Source organism: Lynx canadensis, chromosome E2 (genome assembly GCF_007474595.2).
Source record: "Lynx canadensis isolate LIC74 chromosome E2, mLynCan4.pri.v2, whole genome shotgun sequence".
Taxonomy (NCBI): Eukaryota; Metazoa; Chordata; class Mammalia; order Carnivora; family Felidae; genus Lynx; species Lynx canadensis.
Window position 1 is genome coordinate 49,803,349 of NC_044317.1, and position 22,465 is coordinate 49,825,813.

General features: G+C 47.6%; 1 protein-coding gene across 2 annotated transcripts; it reads right to left on the reverse strand.

The window, feature by feature from the left end:
- Nucleotides 1–1,086: 1,086 nt before the first annotated feature.
- Nucleotides 1,087–21,044, reverse strand: ZNF229 (zinc finger protein 229). Of its 2 annotated transcripts, none has more exons than XM_030297852.1 (3): nt 20,938–21,044; nt 6,028–6,154; nt 1,087–4,599 (listed from the first exon to the last, which is right to left on the reverse strand). In XM_030297852.1, exons 1-3 carry the CDS (start codon nt 20,938–20,940, stop codon nt 2,330–2,332), a joined length of 2,400 nt encoding a protein of 799 aa, XP_030153712.1. In that variant the 5' UTR covers nt 20,941–21,044; the 3' UTR covers nt 1,087–2,329. The 2 variants fall into 2 exon arrangements, with proteins under 2 accessions (XP_030153712.1, XP_030153713.1); XM_030297853.1 differs by lacking the exon at nt 20,938–21,044 and adding an exon at nt 11,812–12,879.
- Nucleotides 21,045–22,465: the final 1,421 nt, after the last annotated feature.

Genomic DNA, 22,465 nt, shown 5'->3' on the forward strand with positions numbered 1-22,465 from the left:
CTCTGAGGGAAGTCTGTTGCCCTGTCATGAGGGCTCTCAGGCAGTCCTGTACAGAAGCCCATGCGGTGAGGATCTTAGACCTTTTTCAACAGCCACTGAGGAACCGAGGCCTCCTGTTCAAGGCTCTTTTGTGCCCAGAGCCATCTTGGAAGCAGATCCTTTAAGCCCTGGTCAGGCATTCAGAAGACTGTAGCTGCAGGCAGCATCTGACAGCCAGTTCCGGAACGCTGGGGATGTGCTGCCCAGTTTCAAGAATCTGAGGTCCTCCTTTGGAAAGCCAGTAAGCGAGCTGAACTTTTCGACCACAAACCTTGAAGGTCTGAGGTGTAGGAATGGCGTCTACACTGGCTCTCTGGCTCTAAAACCCACCCCACGATTGGAAGGAATCACCCTGCCGCTGTTCCATAGAATACTGGAGATTTTCTTCAAGCCCCCTTCTGAAAGCTAACCGTTGCACTCTGCTCGACTCCCAGACATGCTAACTATTCGCTTAGATAGAAGGTGCCCCTTGCCCACCTCCCTGACGTTCTTTGTCTAGTAACCCAGGCAGCAGAGAGGAGCTCAGCCTGGACTGTGCCCCAGGTCTCCAGCCTCCCGGATGAAGAAGTCAGACTACCGGGAATGCCCTCTGCGAAGCCAGGCTTGGGGGCTCACTGGTCCCAGAGGGTCAGGATGCGGACTGGAGCACCACAGCTCCTCCCGGTTCTCCAGATCACCTCGTTTCTGCCCAAGCCAAAAAAAAAAATTATGCAGCTTCTGAAAGTATCTAAATCACAAATTTCTCAGTTCATTTGTATACCTTATATTCGGTACTAGGTGCTAAGTAAACAGTAGAAAAAGCCCCCCCCCCCCAAAAAAAAGAAAAAAAAGTATAGAGGTTGTAACAGGGATCTTTGACCACAAGGCACTGTTCCACCAGACTCATTTTTTTAAAAAATAGCTTTACTATCGTTATAAAACTGATATATACTCTTCGTGAAAAAGTAAAATGCATAAAAGTACATGAATGTATTACATACCCCGCATCCCACTTGCTAGAGATATGCAGTTATCATACTAACCTTTCACATTTTTTTCTTTTCTCTCTCTCTAAACATACACACACAAAAACATACCAACAAAAGGGAGTCATACTAAAATTGTTCCACAACTCTCCTGACTCGCAAAATAGTTTGTGGGCAACCTTCAACGCCACTGTAGGCACTGAATATTTTTAGTGGTTTTCGCTCATTTACATGTGCCTTTATTTGTTACACGTGGAGTTTTTGTTTTTGTTTTTGTTTTTGTTTTGCCATAGTAAGACAACTCTAAGAAACTCAGCTGGAGGCATACATCTTTTTCCACATGTGCAACTATCTCCCAACTATCAATGACTACACCCTCATTGCCACTTCAAAGGTTATACAAATTGGACTCGATACACTGACAAATCCTTTCCAAAAAAAGATTACTTCTTTTCACTCCTACCAGTATATTCACGAGTGCCTATTTCCACAGGTCCCACCGATGGTGGCTTTGGTGACTCTATGTTCTGTTCTGACAAGTTAAAGGGGTATTTCTGGGTTTTTTTTTTAATGCTCTAATATGTATCTTTAAAAACACGAGGAAACGAAACGAACGGGGCAGAAATATTCATGATAGCAATAAATTAACCAATAAATTCAATGCAATGCCAGTCGGACTGTGTTTTTAAAACTTGATAAAATGCAATGGTCCTGCCATACAGCACAGCCTGTCTAGGAGAGCGGTGTATCTCTAGGAGATAAAACACATTCACCCCAGCATGATAAAAACATGATGGCGATACATCACTTGGAGATACACCTGCCAAGAGGCAGACTCTCTAACTGTTCCCAGCCTTCTGAAAGTGACTTGCCCTAACCAATGTGAACATCATCTCTCCATTTTTGTAAAAACCATCTTCTAAAAGGTACGCACGATGTTGGTTTTAGTAAGGTGATGACTTTTTCCGACATTTGTCCCATGTGTAGGTATTCCCCCCCACCCACCGCCCCCCAGCAAGGAATCCATGTTCACAGTCTGCTCCTCGGACACACTCCTATGTCATTCGTAAAAAGCTCCCTCCTGGGCCGACTCTGATGAGAGCGGCGATTTTTACCGAGGCCCCGCCGTACTTCAAGGACGGCCCTCTGGGGGACAGACCCTTGGAGAGCCAAGTTTGCGACTCAAGTGCTCTTCTCATCGATCAACCTTCCGGATCGTCCCTTCCTGGGCAGGCCAACTGCTGTGACGGGTCACCCTCCACCGGAGCCCTCCCTGCGCATCCCGTTCGCAAAGCCTTCCTCCTGCGTCGGCGCTCAGACGGGCGTCAAGTTCTGAGTTCTGCCTCAGCGCGTGTCTGCTTCTCCGGTGTCTCGCCAGCGTGCGCTCGCTGATGATTCCGCAGCCCTGAGCTGTAACTGAAGCCCTTCCCGCACTCCCCGCACTTGTAGGGCTTCTCGCCAGTGTGGACCCTCTGGTGGACGTGAAGACAGGAGCTTCGCCCAAAGCCCTTCCCGCACTCCTCGCATCTGTAGGGCTTCTCGCCAGTGTGGACCCTCTGGTGGCCTTGAAGATGTGAGCTCTGACTGTAGCCCTTCCCACACACGTCGCATCTGTAGGGCTTCTCTCCGGTGTGCACCCTCTTGTGACTGAGGAGACCAGAGCCGTACCTGAAGCCCTTGCCACATTCGTAACACGTGTAGGGCTTCTCCCCCGTGTGCAGTCTCTGGTGGGTGCGAAGATTTGAGCCGTAACTGAAGCCCTTGCCACACTGATCACACGTGTACGGCTTCTTCCCCGTGTGGATCCGCTGATGTTTGTAGAGGCTTGACGTGCACCGGAAACCCTTCCCGCACGCTTCGCACTTGTAGGGCTTCTCGCCGGTGTGGACCCTCTGGTGGATGAGGAGCCCCGAGCTGTAACTGAAGCCTTTGCCGCACTCGGCACACTTGTAGGGCTTCTCGCCGGTGTGGGTCCTCTGGTGGATGAGGAGGTCGGAGCTGTAAATGAAGCCCTTCCCACACGCGTCGCACACGAACGGCCTCTCCCCCGTGTGGACCCTCTGGTGACTGTGAAGGTCCGAATTGCGCCGGAAGCCCTTCCCGCACTCGCCGCACTTGTAGGGCTTCTCCCCGGTGTGGACCCTCTGGTGGACGTGGAGGTCCGAGCTTCGGCCGAAGCCCTTCCCGCACTCGCACTTGTAGGGCTTCTCCCCCGTGTGCAGCCTCTGGTGCCGGAGCAGCCCCGAGCTGTAGCTGAAGCTCTTCCCGCACACGTCGCAGTCGAAGAGGCGCTGCCCCGTGTGAACCCGCTGGTGGGCCCGGAGGTACGAGTTGTAGCTGAAACCCTTGTCGCACTGGTCGCACCGGTAGGGCTTCTGCCCCGCGTGCGCCTTCTGGTGGCTGCTCGGGTGGGAGCCGCACGCGAAGCCCTTCCCGCACTCGGCGCCGCAGCCGAAGGGCTTCTCCCCCGGGTGCACGTGCCGGTGCTTGTGGAGCGCGGACTTGGCGTAGAAGCCCTTGCCGCACTCGCCGCACGCGTAGGGCTTCTCGCCCGTGTGCAGCCGCCGGTGCACCTGCAGCACCGAGCTGTAGCTGAAGCCCTTCCCGCACTCGCCGCACTTGTAGGGCTTCTCCCCGGTGTGGACGCGCTGGTGGACGAGCAGGTTTGAGCTTCGACCGAAGGCCTTCCCGCACTCCTCACACGCGTAGGGCTTCTTTCCCGTGTGCACGCCCTGGTGGATGAGCAGAATCGACTGATACCGGAAGCCCTTCCCGCACACGTCGCATCGGTAGGGCATCTCCCCGGCGGGGGCCCGGGGCCGGCTGGGACCGCGCGCGTTCTGCCGGAGGCCCCGGGCGCGCTCGTTACCCTTGGAGGGTTTCTCGTCCGTGGGGGTCCTCTGGGGCCTCTCGAGGTGGGCGGTCTGCCTCAAGCCCGTACCACCCTCGGGATATCTACGGGCTTTCTCTTTCCAGGGAGCTCTGGGCTGGGCGGGAAGGTGCGAGGCGCCCCTGAGGCCATCTCCTCGTTCGCTGCTTCTCAGGTCATCCTCTTCCGGGGCAGGGTGACGGCGGGTTGACTTTTTCAGGCGGTCTCTTCCACAGCGCTCGCGATCACAGGGGCTCTCTCTTTCCGGTAACCTGTGGTCATCGTGACAACGTGATACCCAGCGGAAGCCGAAACCGTCCCACTCAGGTTGATACGTTGTACCCTGCGTGTCAAGTTTTTTACACCTTTCCAGAACATTCCACGACTCGTTCACAAAGGCTTTCATCCAAGATTCTTGAACGGATACCGGTCTTATAGCTTTCCAGGGTGGAAACACTTGATTTTCCGAACTGATGGGTCCTTGAAGACCGCCGGCCAAATTGTCAATTTGCGAACCCCGAGGAGATGCTCCTTCCCACCCCTGGCAGGGAGAAGCGTCCTCTGAGAACTGGAAATCCTTCCCTTGAAGATTCACTCTACGGTCTTGCCTCCCAGTTAATTCACCAGCCGCCTGTTCCCCGATTTTCCAGTAGGACAGCTCTCTGCAGGAAAGGCACTTAAGTTCCCTTTCTTGAATATACTCCAGATCCTTTTCATTCTTGTCTCCTGTGGGGTGAAAGACAGTTCAGAGATGAGAACAAGTACAAGAATGGCTCAGGGATCTCAAGCCAAGTCAGGCTTTCAGGCCCGGACCAGTAACGGCCTGGAGCAAAATCCACCTGTGTGTATCATAACTACCAAGGCACTTCTTTTGTATCTGGAAAAAAAAAAAAGAAGAGGTTCCTATTAATAAGCTTCGTAGCCAGACATTAAATGACCCTACTAGCAATGAACTGCATCTCATCTAGTTGCCCAAGCGAGAAAGAAATTCCAAACAGATTCCTACAGAGAAGATTCACTTCTCCGCTTAATGTTGTTGTTCATAACAATAATATCCAACATTATTATGATGCTTCCTACGGTGCTGACGATATACACCGATTAACTCACTTAACCCTCAGAATAACACTGAGGTGGGAACCCTTATCATTTTTGTTTAACGGATGAGGGATCCAGGGCACAGAGAGGGTGAGCGACCCAGTGAAGTCACTCCACCGTGCAGTGCCGAAGGGGTGGGCAGGGAGTCAACAGGGAAGTCCGGTTTCAGAGCCATACTGAGCACTGCCTCCCAGAGTGAATCTGTGAGCACGTGTGAGCTGAACTCGGGGGAGAAACAAAGCACCAAATCCTCCAAAGTGCACCAGCTGTGTCCCGGCTTCCAGAAGCGTATCGAATAGGAATCCACATGATACTGACAGGGCACAGAGGCATAAACATGTTCAGCTTCTCTCTGTCACCAACTGCAAGCCATCAAACCATCACGTTTACCACGTAGTTCAAGGTTAAAGAAATCTACCCATGCTTTTTGATATTCCTTATTGGCGATTCTTATCATCGTGGACCAGAATAACACAAATCTGTTCATACCCGAGGACCTGTAGGATATTGGAGACAAATGAGAAATCCATCAATGGACTCTCAATATGCTGGAAGAGTCTCTCTGCCACTGGCTTATCTTAATGCTGACCGGCTGTTTCTAGCAAAGGGAGGAAAGTCCAGGGACCCCTCAGTCACTCTGGATATGTTACTCTCTGAAAAGCATGAAGAATCCATGTGAAGGGGGGACCGAGGAGCGGAAATGAGGTCGGAGAACAATCACCTACCATAGTACAAGTGTCCACAGGCAAGATCAAGGTCAGAAGGGGCCTCTGCATGACAAGTTCACCCCACCCCTGCCTGCATCAGACCCCAGGCTGCATGGTTCTTGCCCGGGCGTGCATCTCTCGGGAGTTTCTCTGTTACCCAAGTCTCTCTACCTTGTTCCATGGAGGTGCCTTATCAGGTTTGAAACGTTGTTGCCCTGAAAATCCAAGGCTTAGGCTCATTTGTGAGGTGCAAAAAATGATCAAAAAATGTAGTCCTGATCTTTCAAGTTCCCGAGAACAAGAACATTCCAATCAAGGTAAGTGTGGATTACCCAGACATTCCCCTTACCCAGAGAGAGCAGGTTCTGGAAGTTCTCCAGCATCACATCTCGGTACAGCTTCCTCTGGGTAGGGTCTAGAAGCCTCAGCTCCTCCTCGGTGAAGACCACAGCCACGTCCTTGAAGGTCAATGGCTCCTAAAATGTGAGACACCATTAACACAAACACGTACCAGATGAAAGGCAAACTTGGCGTCACTAAGAAGGGTAGACAAGCACGCAGGCAGTTGCTCGGTCTGACGAGTCAAATCAAGTTTTGTTAATGTCTGATGCCAACAATGTCGGTTCTTACCAACTGATCTTCCGTGGTTATCCACAGAGCAAAGCAACAAACATTCTTCGCTCAGTGTGAGCACTTCAGAGGGCAATTCCATGGAGCTACAATGCTTCCATCATGTGGTCTGTCCATTTTACAATTTTTTTATAAGTTTTTACAAAAAATTTTTTAACATTTATTTCTGAGAGAGAGAGAGAGAGAGAAAGAGCACAAGTAGAGGAAGGGCAGAAAGACAGGGAGACACAGACTCTGAAGCAGACTCGAGGCTCTGAGCTGTCAGCACAGAGCCCAACGTGGGGCTCGAACCCGCAAACTGCGAGATCATGACCTGAGCCGAAGTTGGGACGCCCAACCGACTGAGCCACCCAGGTGCCCCTCAAGTTTGTTTTTTTTTAAGTGTATTTATTCATTTTGAGAGAGACGGAGACAGCACAAGTGGGGGAGGGGCAGAGAGCGAGGGAGAGAGAGAATCCCAAGCGGGTTCCATGCTGCTGGCGCAGAGCCTAATGAGGGGCTTGAACTCATGAAACCGTGAGACCCTGACCGGAGCCGAAACCAAGAGCTGGATGCTTAACTGACTGAGCCACCCAGGGGTGCCTTGACTCTCACTTACAGAATACCAACTTTTCCTCCAAAATGACTGTTTCAACAGTGCCTGATGTTAAGAGTGCCCACATCTGCACACACCTCCAGATCACCTCCTCGGTTCTTCACCAACCAGCCCCTCGCCCCTCCATCAGCAGTGGGGCAAATCCTGCTCTTTGCCGCCCCTACCCCCCACCCCCTCCACACACACACGCCTTTTACGGGTTTCCACGTCAGCACCTGTCAGAAGCAACCAACGGGTGTTTATGCGACCATGTCCCCAGCCAGAGGAGGCCTCTGAAGCAGCGGTGGAGTTTCACGTCATGCTGTGTCATCCTCAGTTGTGAACTGTGGCCCACGGCCTTCAAGCAAATTGCTCGAGGAAGACAGCGGCAGTTGTAAACACAGTGAAACACAGCGATCAACTGTATCGTGATACTCGCCGTCCTTCTCGAGAGGGAGACAATTGCGTATGAGGGACTTCAGAATTCCACTTTGCCTGCAGCCTGTCCCAGGAATACCTGTAACAAGGTCTTACGAAGTACAACTTGAGCTGTGGTTCTATACATAATTTAAAAAAATTTTTTTTTTACTATTTTTGAGAGAGAGAGAGACAGACAGACAGAGTGCAAGTGGGGGAGAGCAGAAAGAGAGGGAGATACAGAATCCGAGGCAGGCTCTGATTTCTGAGCTGTCAGGACAGAGCCCAATGTGGGGCTTGAACTCACCAACTGTGAGATCATGACCTGAGCCAAAGTCAGAGGCTTAATTGACTGAGCCAGGCACCCAGGTGCCCGTATACATATTTAACTTAAAAAAAAAAAAAAAATTTCATGGGTACATTTTTAAGAAGGAAGGCAAAGCAGCTTTAGTAGTAAGTTTTCCTTTTTTTTTTTCAGTTTATTTATTTATTTTGAGAAAAAGAGAAAGAGAGAGAACAGGGGAAGGGCAGAGAGAGGTGGGGCGGGGGGAGAGAGAATCCCAAGCAGGTTCCATGCCATCAGTATGGAGCCCGATGGGGGCTCGAACCCACGAAACCATGACATCATGACCTGAGCTGAAGTCAGACACTTAAGTGAGCCATCCAGGTGCCCCCATAGTAAGGTTTAATGCATGCATGTCTATATATGACTCATTCCATAAATGTTCAGTACCTATAACACAGTATTAGACACAGGAATTCCAGAGATAACGAAGAAAATAACAGCCCTGCCTCTGTGGGGCTTGTGCCCACAGTCCCCGAGATCCCTTCCAAGATCCATGATTCGCTAGAAGGACTCACAGGACTCAGTACATAGTCATACTCACAGCTTGCACTTAGTATGGTTAAAAAACAAAGCAAAATCATGGGGCACGTGGGTGGCTCAGTGGGCTAAGCATCTGACTCGGCTCAGGTCACGATCTCACAGTCTGTGGGTTCGAGCCCCATGCTGGGCTCTGTGCTGACGGCTCAGAGCCCGGAGCTGGCGTCAGATTCTTGTCTTCTTCCCTCTTTGCCCCTCCCCTACTTGTTCATTTTCTCTCTCTCTCTCTCTCTCTCTCTCTCTCTCTCTCTCTCTCTCTCTCAAAAATAAGTAAATAAATCACTTTAAAAAAATCAGATGAGGGAAAGGGCATGTGGGGTGAAGTCTGGAGGAAGCAGGGTGCAATCGGGTGTGTTCTGTGACAAATCTCAGCCACGCATAGAACTACACACCGGACCCCATGGGTCCTGGCAGATCTCTGAACATGGGTGTGGTCTCGGGGAGCCCTGAACCAGGAGGTGAGGGAACTTGGCCATGGTTACACAGCCAGTAAGAGACAGGGTTCGAGTTCAAACTACAACATGAGCACACAGAGTCTAGTTCCAGAGCCACTGTACTTTAACAACTGTCCTATACGGGCCAACCTGTGTGTTACCAGGGGGCCAGAAATGCGTGTATAAAGCAGATAATTTGCAGAAAAATCACTGTAAGGCAGGCTCTAGCCTACGTATCTTTACGTGGTTTATCTAATTTAACCCGGATATTATGGTATTTGCAGAATACCATATTTTTGCAGAAAAATCACTGTAAGGCAAGCTGATATTTGCAGAAAGTATTTGCAGAAAAATCACTGTAAGGCAGACTCGAGAAAACGGGTCTCAGAAAGCGAATGCTACGTGTCGAACAACATACGCTTCGGAAGCCTGAGTCGGGACTGGACTTGGGCAGCCCGAGTAACGACGCTGAAACCACCCAGCCCTACCGCCGCCCAAATGAGATTGGAGGCGCCAGACCAGAGGAACCCACCTCCCCACTCGGGAGGGAGAGTGCCACCAACACAGCACATTTTCCGAGCAGAATCCCAGATCGATCCCAAGACCAGAGGCAGCGTCACAGGGGAGAAACGTCAGGCCAGAGGCAGCCGATGTGACAATTACACAGTTGTGGCCCTGCCGCTAACTCCCGAATCTTTACAACCAGTCCTGCCTTCTGCACTGAGCCCTGCCTACTCCACCTGCCGCCTGGACGCCTAAAAGGTATCGCGAAGCAAAAACAGCCCAACTGGAAGGGAGTCTTTCCTCCCAAATAGTTCCCTTCTCGTCTCTCTGACGTGGGCAAACGCAAGTACCATCTGCCTTAAAGGCGTCGCCTGGATTCTTTCCTTTTCTTCATTTCTTACATCTGATTCATTAAAAAAAAAAAAAAATTCATGGGGTGCCTGGGTGGCTCAGTCAGTTAAGTGTCTGACTCTTGATTTCAGCTCAGGTCACAATAGCACGGTTCGTGAGTTCGAGCCCCGCGTCAGCCTCTGTGCTGGCGACACGAAGCCTGCTTGGGATTCTCTCTCTCTCCTCTCTTTCTCTCTCAAAATAAATAAAAATAAACTTAAAAAAAATTCTGCCACTTATTATTCCAAAGTATACTTCAAGCTTCTCCCTGTAACTACTTCTACCTCTCTAATGTGACTCGTCATCGTCCTTCGCTTGGATGATCGCACAGACCTCCTCCCAGTTCATCCTGCCTACATCCCTCAAGATACTTCAGAGCCCTCATCTTGTGTTTAACCCGTTACTACCGGTCTCCCCCTTCTAGAAGGCCAGCCCCATGAAGGCAGGGGTGTTATCTGTTTTGCTCTCTGATGTATCACCAGGGCTTAGAATAATGTTTGGCCCATAATAGGTGTGCAACAAACGTTTGCTGAATGAAGAGAGAAAGACTAACTTTTGAACCTCAGAGGTACATGCTCAATATAAATAGTAGAACAACACAGAGACATACAACTCAGTAGAGCAGAGTACAGTATACAGGAATGGTCACGTCCTATGAAAGCTAAGTCAACTGTCATTTTTCTTTCTCTTTCTCCACATATATAACGCACACACCTATTTTTTTTTTAACTTTTTTACTGTTCATTTATTTTTGAGAGAGAGAGAAAGCACACGAGCAGGGGAGAAAGAGAGAGCACACAAGCAGGCAGAGAGAAAGGGAGAGAGAAAGAATCTGAAGCAGGGCAGAGCCTGACATGGGGTTCAAACTCACAAACTGTGAGATAATGACCTCAACGGAAATCAAGAGTCAGACGCTTAACCAACTGAGCCACCCAGGCATCCCCATATACACCTATTAAATATATACATGTTTATATACATATATACATATGTGTATACATAAACATATACAAAAATATATAAATGATAAAGTCAGCATTTCAGTTGACCTACAGATGAATGATTAATAAATGGCACTGTCCTGACTGGCTATCCATCTTGAAGAAAATGACATAAATGTCAACCTTAGGCCACTTACAAAAACCAGTTATAATCATTTTAGAGATTAAAACGTTTTTAATCTAAATAAAAACCCATTTAGGTGCCTTTTTTTTTAATTAAAAAAATTGTTTTTTTAACGTTTAATTTTGAGAGACAGAGACAGCGTGTGAGCTGGGGAGGCGGCAGAGAGAGGGAGACACAGAATCTAAAGCAGGCTCCAGGCTCCGAGCTGCCAGCACAGAGCCTGACATGGGGCTCGAACCTACAAGCCACAAGATCATGACCTTAGCTGAAGTCAGACGCTTAACCGACTGAGCCACCCAGACGCCCCCATTTAGGTGCCTTTCTGATTAAGCTTAGAATGGGTAAGGCCTTTTGCAGCTAGGTATCGAGCCATATTTTCAAAAGGGAACTAACAAATCATTCAACTGTGTACAAATTTTACACTTCTTTATGGTCAACTCACCATTCAGAAAGTAAAAATTGAGAGAAAGTAACTTTAACACTTTTGATGGGCATGAGTTAACAACCCTACTCTTGAAAGAGCTCCTGTCATTAATGAAAAATGGACAAAAGCATTTCATAAGCAATTTATAGGTGAGAAAATACAGCAGCAAATATATATATGAAAGATGCTCATCATGCACCTACTGTGTGAGGAACTACAAAATACATAGGTCTTGGCCACATACCCTCCTCCATCAGATTAGCAAAAATGTTTAATACTGATATATAGCCTGGGGGGGAAAACTTGCCAAAAAGAAAATTAATCAGAATTTTTAGAAGCGTGACCAAAAAAAAACCCACTCCTACGATTAGGGGAAAATAAAACCTCAAGAGACGAGCCAACGAGCAGAATGAACATCACTGAAGCACAAGCCGGTGAACTGGAAAACAGAGCAGCCTCCTGGAAGGTGACAGAAAATTCCAAAGAAGAGAAGTTTAAGAACAGGGAAGATAGATCTGGAAGGTACACCTTCAGTAATGGCAGTTCCGGCAGGACCACATGAATAAAATGACAGTAACGGCAGACAGACATCCAGGCAGAAAGAGAATTAACACCAGAAGATCGCAGAGCAAAGGCAATAAACGTGTGATCCTTGAAAATGACGCTCAGCCAAGATGCCATGTATAAACACAACAGACCTTTCTGAGAAAAAGCGCTAAACTAACTAATAAATAAGCATAAGCTTTGCTCACCAGAAGGTGAACGGAGAAGGGAGAGAAAGACCAGCATGAGACTTAATGCCAGTTCCGAAAGTATGAATGAAGACTCTTCAGCTTCGGCAACGTGCCATCCGCAAATTCCGTTCGCCTAAAGGCACAGACATTGTTCAGCACAGAAACGGTCAGCAGAGACAGCATCCGCAAGTCTTCTTTGGGAAAAGCAAATCGTGGAATGACGCTGAGCCAGCCAACAGGCAAGTCAGTGACGCCAGGACTACAGAAACCAGAGACAGGTGGCGGACAATGACCGCTACGGAGAGAACTGACACAAGCTCACTGTGGGAATCGGTGGTGACAACCGTCAGAAGGTGATGACGGTAACGACAGTATCATACCAGGAGCTGGCGGGAAGTAGAACCGTGTTAATTTCTTCAGCCCTCGTGGCGGGAACATTTACAATTAAAGCGTACAGTAAGGAAGTAACTCAAACCTTCTGAATTTTTCCGTAACGTCTTTTCGTAAAAAAAAGGAAGCTTTGTAAAATAATTTTGCACGCGCCGAAAAGAGCACGTACTTAAAATTTTGCAAACTGCTTTGATTTCTTTTTCTTACAACCCAAAGGAAAAATGAGTTAACACATGTGCACAGATCTACGGTGTGTGTGTATGTGAGAGAGAGAGCGAGCGCATCTTTTCATGTCCTGATATTTTCATCCGCTTGTGACCACATTTGACAGCGGCACAGGACCTGGACATGAGAAGAAACAAAATGATAACAGTCCATCAATCCAGCATCAATCCAATGGACGGACATGGAGTCCACCCCACGGTTTTTTCTTTTTTTTTTTTTTTGCTGTTACGAACAACGTTGCAATGATCAGTCTTTGAATACTCGCTCTGATTTGGAATGAATTCTTAAGAGTAGGAAATATTGGAGCAGACATGTGCAGAACTTCCAAGAAGACTAAAAATGCCCCTTTCAGTGGTGTGAACGCACCATCTCTCCATCTGGCTAACAGTGAGAGCTGACCTTTCAAATCTTTGATCTGCTAGAAAAGAAAAAAAAAATCAGTATCTCATTTCAATCTGTATCACTTTATTTTTTTTGTTAATGTTTTGATTTATTTTTGAGAGACAGAGCATGAGTGGGGGAGGGGCAGAGAGAGAGAGAGAGAGAGAGAGAGAGAGAGAGAGAATTTGAAGCAGGCTCCAGGTTTTCAGCCATCAGCACAGAGTCGGATGTGGGGCTCGAACTCATGAACCGTGAGATCATGACCTGAGCCAAAGTCAGACACTCAACTGACTAAGCCACCCAGGCACCCCTGTATTACTTTAATAGAAGCTGATCGGACTTTTCATATAATTGTTGGCCATTTGTACTTCTGCTTTTCTCCCTTCCTGAGCAAGAATGCTTGGGTCTTTGAACCCCTCTGTCAAAAATAAAGACATTAGAATTTCTAATTTTGTCGTAGACGAAATGTTTTTTCCCCTAATATGCTCTTTTAGCCTTGTTCATGGGGTACTTTTTGTAGGGTGTATTCACCTGGACAAAAGGACACCTGGAAAGGAATCAGAGAAATGTCCCATGGAGGAGATAAACTCGGGCAGAGAAGGATTCATTTGTAATTATTCACCCAATACACTGTTTCCTCGACTCCCTTTTACCAAGGGAGGGAGATATTTTTACACTCCGATGCCTGACATGTGATTTCTGGAAAGAAAAGCGATCTCAACCCACCTGAAACTGTCCTGTCCTCCCCATCCTGGGAAAGGGCTGAGGCTTGAGAATGGAGAGCTGCGGGAGGAGAAGGAAGGCCATGAGAAGATGCGGCTCCTGCCTGTGTTTGCAGACTCTCTACCTGGACCTGAGCAACGTCTGCTGCGTCACGAACTGGTTTCTTCTCTCTCCACACCCGGCTCGATTCTCCCCCACTGCACCCCCTTCATGAACTCTCAACCTCTCTCCCTAGGCCTTGAGGTCAAAGTCTCCATGGTTACCTCTCCCAGGTTTTCCCAGAGCAGCAGCAATTTTATGTATCCTCTGACCTTCCTAAGCCAGAGAAGCAGAAGATCTGGGCCTTCTTCATTCTTGAGGTTCTCCAAGCTCTGACAAGGAATGTCAGATGGCTACCTGGGCTCAGAAGGACCTGCCTTCCCCTGCATGCTCCCCAGCCTGGGTGGTTCCCGCACTCCGGGGACCTGTGGGCTCAAGAGGGAACTTGACTTTATGGAGTCCTTTCTTCTAGGCCCCAAAGCTCTGGGTCTCCAGAACGGTTCACACCCTGTAGCCATCATTCATTCAGCGGACACTGACTGAGTCACTGTATGCATAGTCCCTGCTCTGGAGAGACTCACCGTCCACAGAGCCAAGGATGCTGCAGGTGGCTGGGGACAATCTGAGAGGTTTCTGTGGGGAGGGCTGAGCAGAAGTGTCACAGGGAGACACAGGGCCCTACAGAAGGGTGCAGACGCCACACAGGACACCTGTGTTCTGTGAAAGAAAATCTGGAGTGTGAAAGCTTTACTAATGCAACACTGTAGGCCTCACAGAAGAAATGATGAAAAATCCCTGTCGTCGGGGCGCCTGGCTGGCTCAGTCGAAGAGCATGAGACTCTTGATCTCAGGGTTGTGAGTTTGAGCCCCACACTAGGTGGAGAGATTACAAAAGAAAGAAAGAAAGAAAAGAAAAAAAGAAAAAGAAGAAAAAAATCCCTGTCCTCGAGGGTTCTATCAATCAAGATACAGGTTAGCAAAGATCTTCTAAATCAGAGTTTGTAACCTCTTCTGTTCAATGGCCTCCTTTGTCAGTGTGGTGATACTTATGGGTTCTTACTCGGAATGATGTTGTGAAAGCATAAAATAAAACACACAGGGTTACTTTAAAGGCTAATTATACCGGAATACAATGTTCAAAAATAATAAAACACCAAGGATGTGCTTCTTTTTACACATTAAATGTCAAGGATGAATCAACTGCTGGAATTTCCAAAAAGTAATGAGCATAAGTAATATTCTGAAACATCTACGCCAACTACAATATAAAAACATCTATGATTTACCTGAATAACAGAATCACCGGTTCTGATAATACTACTGTGGTCTGTCACCTGCATTCATAATCAAAGGAAATACTAATTTCCAGTATGACTGGTGCACATTTTTTTTTTCCCACTCGGGTTCATGATCACCCTGCATTATGCCCACGGACTTGCGTTCAAGAACCCCTTCCTTAAGGGAGTCCTTCTGCCACCACCAGATTGAATCAGTCACCCCGGAACCCCAGAACCATTTTGTAGAAACTGCTGGCTTGCCACCTTTCACACAGCTGCCCTGTTAAGATCTCTAAGTCATCAAGAGAATGGGGTCCTCTTCCTTCATTCGTGGTCTCCATTTTGCACGGGGTTGGCACACTGGACACGCTTAGCAAATTTCATCAGTGGGGTGTGGAGCACAGAGATGAACAGAACTCTCAGCACGGGCCCGGAGCTAGCCAGTAGGCAGCAGAAACACACTGACCATAAGCTCCTTCCTTTTGCCTCTTTGCCTGATCTCCTTTCTCCTGAGACTCGAGCCACAGGGCAGGTTCACAGGAACGTACACACCCTTAGGGTGCCTGCTCTAAGATACTCCCTGTACTGTACTGAGTCAGGAGCTCATGTCTCCACCTTGAGCTAGCCATCGGTCCCAGGCCATCGGTCCCAGGCCTCTGCACAGCCCCCTCTGGCAAGCGCCTCCCTGTCTCCCACCGTTTGTGCACTGCCCTGCCCCAGGGATTGTCCTCTAAAGCAAGTGTGGAGAGGTGCCTGGGTGGGTCGGTCAGTTAAGCGTCAGACTTCAGCTCAGGTCATGCTCTCACGGTTCGTGGGTTCGAGCCCCACGTCGGGCTCTGTGCTGACAGCTCAAAGCCTGGGGCCTGCTTCAGATTCTGTGTCTCCCTCTCTCTCTGCCCCTCCTCCGCTCATACTCTGTCTCTCTCGCTCCCCAAAACAATACAATACCAATACAAATACAAATAAAGTTAGGTCACTCCTCCGGCCAAGAACTTCACCTCACTCAAAACCTCCGCCAAAGGCCTTTCAAAAGGCTTAAAGACCCTACGCTATCTGACCTCCCAATACCCAATTTCCTACCGATCCTTCCTCTTTCTCACTCTGCTCACCCTCTCTGGCCTCCACACTTCTTCAAATGGACCCTGCCTTCGATGCTGTTCCCTTTCCCCAGAGTCCACAGGCCTCTCTCTTCCTTTGGATCCCTACTCACCTACTCACCACCTTGTCAGTGACATCATCCCTGGTTATCCCACACAATTGCAAGTCCCTCTGCCAGTCCTCCCAAAGCATTTTCCCTGCTTCATTGTCCTCTGTGAAGCTTAGCTAACCTACCATTTTTCTTGTTTACTATCTTCCTGTACCCATGAGAGTATGAACTCTGTGAGGGCTGGGATTTTAGTCAGCTCCAAGCAACAGGGTAAGCACTCAACACATATTTAAATGGGAGAATGGGGGGTGGGGGGAGCCTGGGTGGCTCAGCCGGTTAAGCGTCAGATGTCGGCTCAGGTCATGATATCACGGTTTGAGTTCGAGCCCCGTGTTGGGCTCTGTGCTGACAGCTCAGAGCCTGGAGCCTGCTTCGGATTCTGTGTCTCCCTCTCTGTCTGCCCCTCCCCTGCTCATGCTCTGTCTCTCTGTCTCTCAAAAATAAATACATGTCAAAAAAATTTATTAAAAAAAAAAAGTACAGGGGCGCTTGGGTGGCTCAGTCGCTTAAGCGTCCGACTTCGGCTCAGGTCATGATCTCACGGTTCGTGAGTTTGACCCCCGCGTCAGGCTCTGTGCTGACAGCTCAGAGCCTGGAGCCTGCTTCGGATTCTGTGTCTCCCCCTCTCTCTGCCCCTCCCCTGCTCACGCTCTGTCTCTCTCTCTCAAAAATAAACAAACATTAAAAAAAATTTTTTTTAAATGAAATCAATGGGAGAATGGGACTAATGCGAACTCAACCCGCTGACGCTTGGATCCTGGGTCTTTTGAGACCAGCTACAGAGCGGAATGGTTTTGTTCTGCAGTTTGTTCGCTTAATCAATTACATGCAAAGGACCATGCAGGGCATGCTGGGACACGATGGTGATCAGGGCAGGCAAGGACTCTGCGCGCAAACAGCTAACATTCTAGCCGGGAAGACAGCACACATTCACTGAAGTTCTACTTTTATGTCAGGTGCTTAGGTTTAAGGAAAGATACACTCCTTTACCATATGGAGCTCACACTGGACAAAGAGGATGACCAATACAACTGGCGCCAAAGGCACTGGGATAAAGGGGTAATGGGACTAAGGGATGCCGCAAAGGTAGAAATGACAGGACTAGACGAATAATGACACGTGAGGGTGAAAAGGAGAAGTCAAATACGAGTCTGGAGTTGAAGTTTAAAGAAAACAGGTAAATTATGGCGTTTAAATCCAGCTAGCAAGATGAGAGGCAGGGGTGGGGAGTTGCTGGTCTTGACTCTTAACACCGAGGTTGTCACACGGCCTGGGTCTAAGTTCTGGCTCAGCCACTCTGTAGCTGCGTTAACACCAGAAGAGAGAGAAATCTCTGAATGGGCCTGTTCTTTCTGCTGTTAAGTGAAGACAGTACTTCTCACTCACAGAGTTGACAGAATTCAGTCTCTCTCTGTGACACACGTACAAGGGCATACCTATTTGAATGAAGTTCAGAGTCTAGTACGTGGTACACGGAAAATCCTCAGCCAACGACTGTCACTGCTGTCATTCGCTCACCCCACCACCAACCCAGGAATACAGGCACCCATTCGTTTAACAAAGACACGTTCAGTGTCCCACTCTGTCTCGGACGCTGTAACAAACCCTGGGGACACAGGACCAAGTAAGATGGGCAAGGTGCTCGTTCTTACGGTGCTTGCGTTCTGGCGGGTCAACAGGTCTTACAGATAAGGTGATCTCTGATTACAAAAGGGGCAAGGACGAAAATAAGTTGAACGGGACAGACTCTCGTTCTGGGTCAGAACACAGGGGGCAGGTGTGGGAGACGCAACGTGAATCAGGTTGTCATGGACAGTCTCTAAGACCCGCATGAAAATAAATCAGCCACGCAAAGATCTGGGATGGGAAGAGAACAGAGGGGCACGCAAGGGCAAAGGCCCTGACTTCTGGTTATAACACCTCAGCATTCTGACACGGGACTAATGATAACTTACTGAGAAAATTAACTATCAATTCTTACTGACAGGCTAGTACACGCCAGACACTATCCCAGGTATCAGGGATACTCAACAAAAGCTGTCCGCATCACTGGCATGTAATAAGCACTTAATAAATGCAAACCGTTACAGTCACTGTAATTATTTCTTCCCTGTAGCTAGCACAGCCCTGAAGCAGTGTAAGCCTAAGTGATTTACTGGCTACACGAACCAATACTACAGGCCAGGGAGAGAATACACTAAATAGAGTCGCTGGGAAATTCCCCCACCCTTAGGAAAAAAACATCTCTGGGGGAAAGCAGCCACGGCTGAGGGGCCGGAATGGGCATTTGTCAACACCGTGGTATGACGAGTAAGGAAGATCAGGAAAGCAGGCCTTTGGGAAGGGAGCTGGCATTGCCATAAAACAACAAGAAACCAAACTTTTATTCACCTGGAGCTCTGATGTCAAGAGACCAGGGGTTACTCCTTTCTCTTCTACGCAGATCTCTCTGAGAAAGGCACAGTCCCAAGAAGGCAAGGCCATGAAATAAAAACGAGCCAGGAGATAACATGATTTTATCACAATTCCCAGCTACACAACAAGGAGAAAGTTCTGAGCACCAGCTGAATGTAATCTAGCCTTCCTGGAATCTACTCCTACCCCCAGGAAAGAGACCTCCCTCCCTACAGGGCTCAGAGGGTCCACACCATTCTTACTGTGGGCCTTGTCTACAAGCCTGCATTCACTGTAGCTCTTAGGAGACCATCAGATGGCCAACAGATACCTGAAACGATGCTCAACATCACAAAACATCAGGAAAATGCACATCAAAATGGAGAGACCACCTTACCCTTGTCAGAAGGGCTAGAATCAAAAAGACAAGCAATAACAAGTGTTGGTGAAGATGTGAAGAAAAAGGAACCTTGGGACACTGTTGGTGGGAATGCAAACTGGTTCAGCCACTGCGAAAACAGCATGGAGGTTCCTCAAAAAATTAAAATTAGAAATGCCATATGATCCAGTAATTATCCAGTAAAATATCCAGTAATACTACTGGGTATTTACTCCAATAAAACAAAAACACTAATTTGAAAAGATCTACGCATCCCTGTGTTTACTGCAGCACTATTTACAACAGCCAAATTATGGAAGCCACCCAAGTGTCCATCAATAGATGAATGAATAAAGAAGATGTGATACATATATATCCAATGGAGCATTACTCAGCCATAAAAAAGGATGGTATCTTGCCATTTGCAACAACACGGATGGACCTAGAGGGTATGAAATGAATCAGAGAAAGACAAATACCATACGATTTCCCTCAGATGTGGAATGAAAGGGGGGAAAATGAACAAAGAAAAAAAGAGACCAAAAACCAGACTCAAACACAGAGAACAAACTGGTGGTTGCCAGAGAGAAGGTGGGTGGGATAAGAGTTCTTATCATTTTTTTTAATGCTTATTTATTTTGAGAGAGAGTGCATGAGAGGAGGGGCAGAGAGACAGACAGACAGAGAGAGAATCCCAGGCAGGCTCCACGCTGTCAGCGCAGAGCTCAATGCAGGGCCCCACCCCATGAACAGTGGGATCACGACCTGAGCCAAAACCAAGAGTCAGACGCTTAGCCATCAAGGCACCCCAAGACCACTCTTACCTTGATGAGCACTGAGCAATGTACAGTATTGTTGAATCATTACATTATCTACCTGAAACTAACACAGCACTGTATGTTAAAAAATATTTTTAGGGGCGCCTGGGTGGCTCTGTCGGTTAAGCATCCGACTTCGGCTCAGCTCATGATCTCACGGTTTGTGAGTTCAAGCCCTGCATCGGGCTCTGTGATGGAAGCTCGGAGCCTGGAGCCTGCTTTGGATTTTGTGTCTCCCTCTCTCTCTGCCCCTCCCCCGCTCACACTCTGTCTCTCTCTCTCTCAAAAATAAATAAACATTAAAAAAATAAAATAAAAATATTTTTAAATGCCTAAAGATATACCATGTTCATGCAATTAAAGACTTAAGGTTGCCTGTTCTCTCCAATGCAATTTCAATCAAAATCTCAACAGACTTCTTGCAAGATTTGACACCCTGATTCTAAAATATGCGTTGTAATGAAGAAAATCTAGAATAGCCAAAAAAGAATCCTACCAAAGAAGGAAAAATTTGGACTCATTCTTTCTGACTTGAAGATTTATTCTAAAGCCACAGTAATCAAGAAACAGTGGTACTGACTTAACAACGAACACACAGATCGATGAGAAGAGTCCTTTCAAAGTATGGAGTTGGAACAACTGGAGTCTTAGTACCCCTCCTTAAATCATACACAAAAATTAATGCAATATGGATTAAAAGTCGACTATTAAAAGCAAAAGGTTTGAATTAAGAGCTGTGACTCTCATATGCTGTGTGACAGAATAGAATTCAAACCATGTGGCTCGGACGCTGCAAAAAAACAGAGCTAGCATCACTACACCAGCAAAATGATTTCTTAAAGCTTGTACGGCGCTTAATAATTCTCAAAGGAATACATACAGACCGTGAAGAATCAACTTCTGCAGCTCTTTATAGAAATGACTTCACAGAAAAGTCTGAAATTCATACAGAAGTAGGTGTGCGGCTACCGTGAAAGAATTCCAAATATCACCAATCCAAAACTACTTGGATTGGAGTCTCCCGAACCGAGAGATGCCCGTCTCAAAGCCATAGCTGCCGACTTCCAACTGCTCCTTCCAAGCCTGGGGGCGCCCAGCGCTGCCGGCCCGAGCCCCGCCCCCCATCCCAACCCGGGATGCTCTGTGCGTCCACCTCCTCAAACCTCTCCTTCGCCAGGCGGAGCTGCCGAAATCTCCCGGCTCTGACCCCCGCCACACGCCCCCTCCCCCCAGATCCCAGAGCCCAGGCCCCTTGTCCCTGCGGCGGGAACGAAGACCTCCAAAAAGCCCCACGTCCCGTAACCTACTCACCATCGCAGAAGAAATTATGGCAGTGCTGCGGTGGCCGGAAGCGGAAGTGGGCGCCTCGGCAGGGCCCGGACTACACTTCCCAGGACCCTCTGCGGTGCGCGTTCTTACTTAAGGGAGCCGACGGTGTCGTAAAGAAGCGTACACCTGGAGCCCCGCCCAAGGCCAGGTGGAAGGCGGAGTTCCTTGCGGGGCTGCTCTGGTTGGTGAGACGACACACGCTGTTCCGGCGCTGAGCTTTGGAGCTCCGCGACAGCTTTTTTCTTTCCTTAAAAAAAAAGGTTATTACTCGGTACTAACACGTTCGCGTTGTGGAAAATCTGACAATACTCTCAAACAAAAAAATCCATAATCCCATCACCAGGGAATATAAAGCATTGATGTTTTTGATTATACACACACACACACACACACACACACACACACATATAACTTACACCATACATCTATAATTTACACCATATATGTATATAATTTACACTATATATTTATTTATGTTTTGTTTTTGTTTTTTTTTTTTTTTACAAAAGCAGTGCATGATCAATGTTAAGGGACAAAAGTAAAAAGAATGTTAAGAAAAGTAAGGGAGGGGCGCCTGGGTGGCGCAGTCGGTTAAGCGTCCGACTTCAGCCAGGTCACGATCTCGCGGTCCGGGAGTTCGAGCCCCGCGTCGGGCTCTGGGCTGATGGCTCAGAGCCTGGAGCCTGTTTCCGATTCTGTGTCTCCCTCTCTCTCTGCCCCTCCCCCGTTCATGCTCTGTCTCTCTCTGTCCCAGAAATAAATAAACGTTGAAAAAAAAAAAAAAAAAAAGAAAAGTAAGGGGAAAAAGTAAGAGAAAGAACTAAAGTCCCCCATAATCCTAGCACCCAGAAACAAGTATCATTAAGATCTTGGCCTATGTATTTCCGGATTTCCTCTTTGAGTAAATATATACTTAAAATTTTTTGTCCCCACAGAATTTGCATCATAATATCTTAGAGCCGATTTTTTTCTCTCACCTCATGCATGTCACTAAATAATAAATTCATTTAAAGTGGTTGTTTAGGATTCTTTAGTTTTAGGTCCATTACCACTTTATCCACTAAAGAAGTTAGACTTCCAATCTCATTCGTCGAGTAGGAATAATCATTTTCTTTAACTTCTTCCAATTTGATAGCCCAAGTATGCTGTCTCCTTATTGACTGCGTTTCTTTATTCATGGAGATGTGGAATAAATGTCGATATGTCAGCGGTGGGTAACTTGCCTGTTTATATCCTTTGCCCATTTTTATCTTTTGCTTATTTATTTGTAAATTCTCTTTGTATACAAATGGTATTGACGCTGTCCTGTATGATGATTTTTCCCCCCAGTTTGGACTTTTATAAGGCAGTATTTAAAAACCACCGACCTTTATTTGATCAAACTGATCAGTCCTTTCATTTTGGATTCTGTATTTTTCCACACAATTATAAAGACTTCCTTCCTCTAATATCCAATAAGGACATCTATATTCACTTCTGTTCTAAAATTATACCTGAGATTTGTCTTAAT

Coding starts and splice junctions, on each gene's coding strand:
- ZNF229 (XM_030297852.1), bottom strand. Junction 4,600..6,027: donor CCAGAACCTGCTCTCTCTGG/GTAAGGGGAATG, acceptor TTCACCCCACAG/GAGACAAGAATGAAAAGGAT.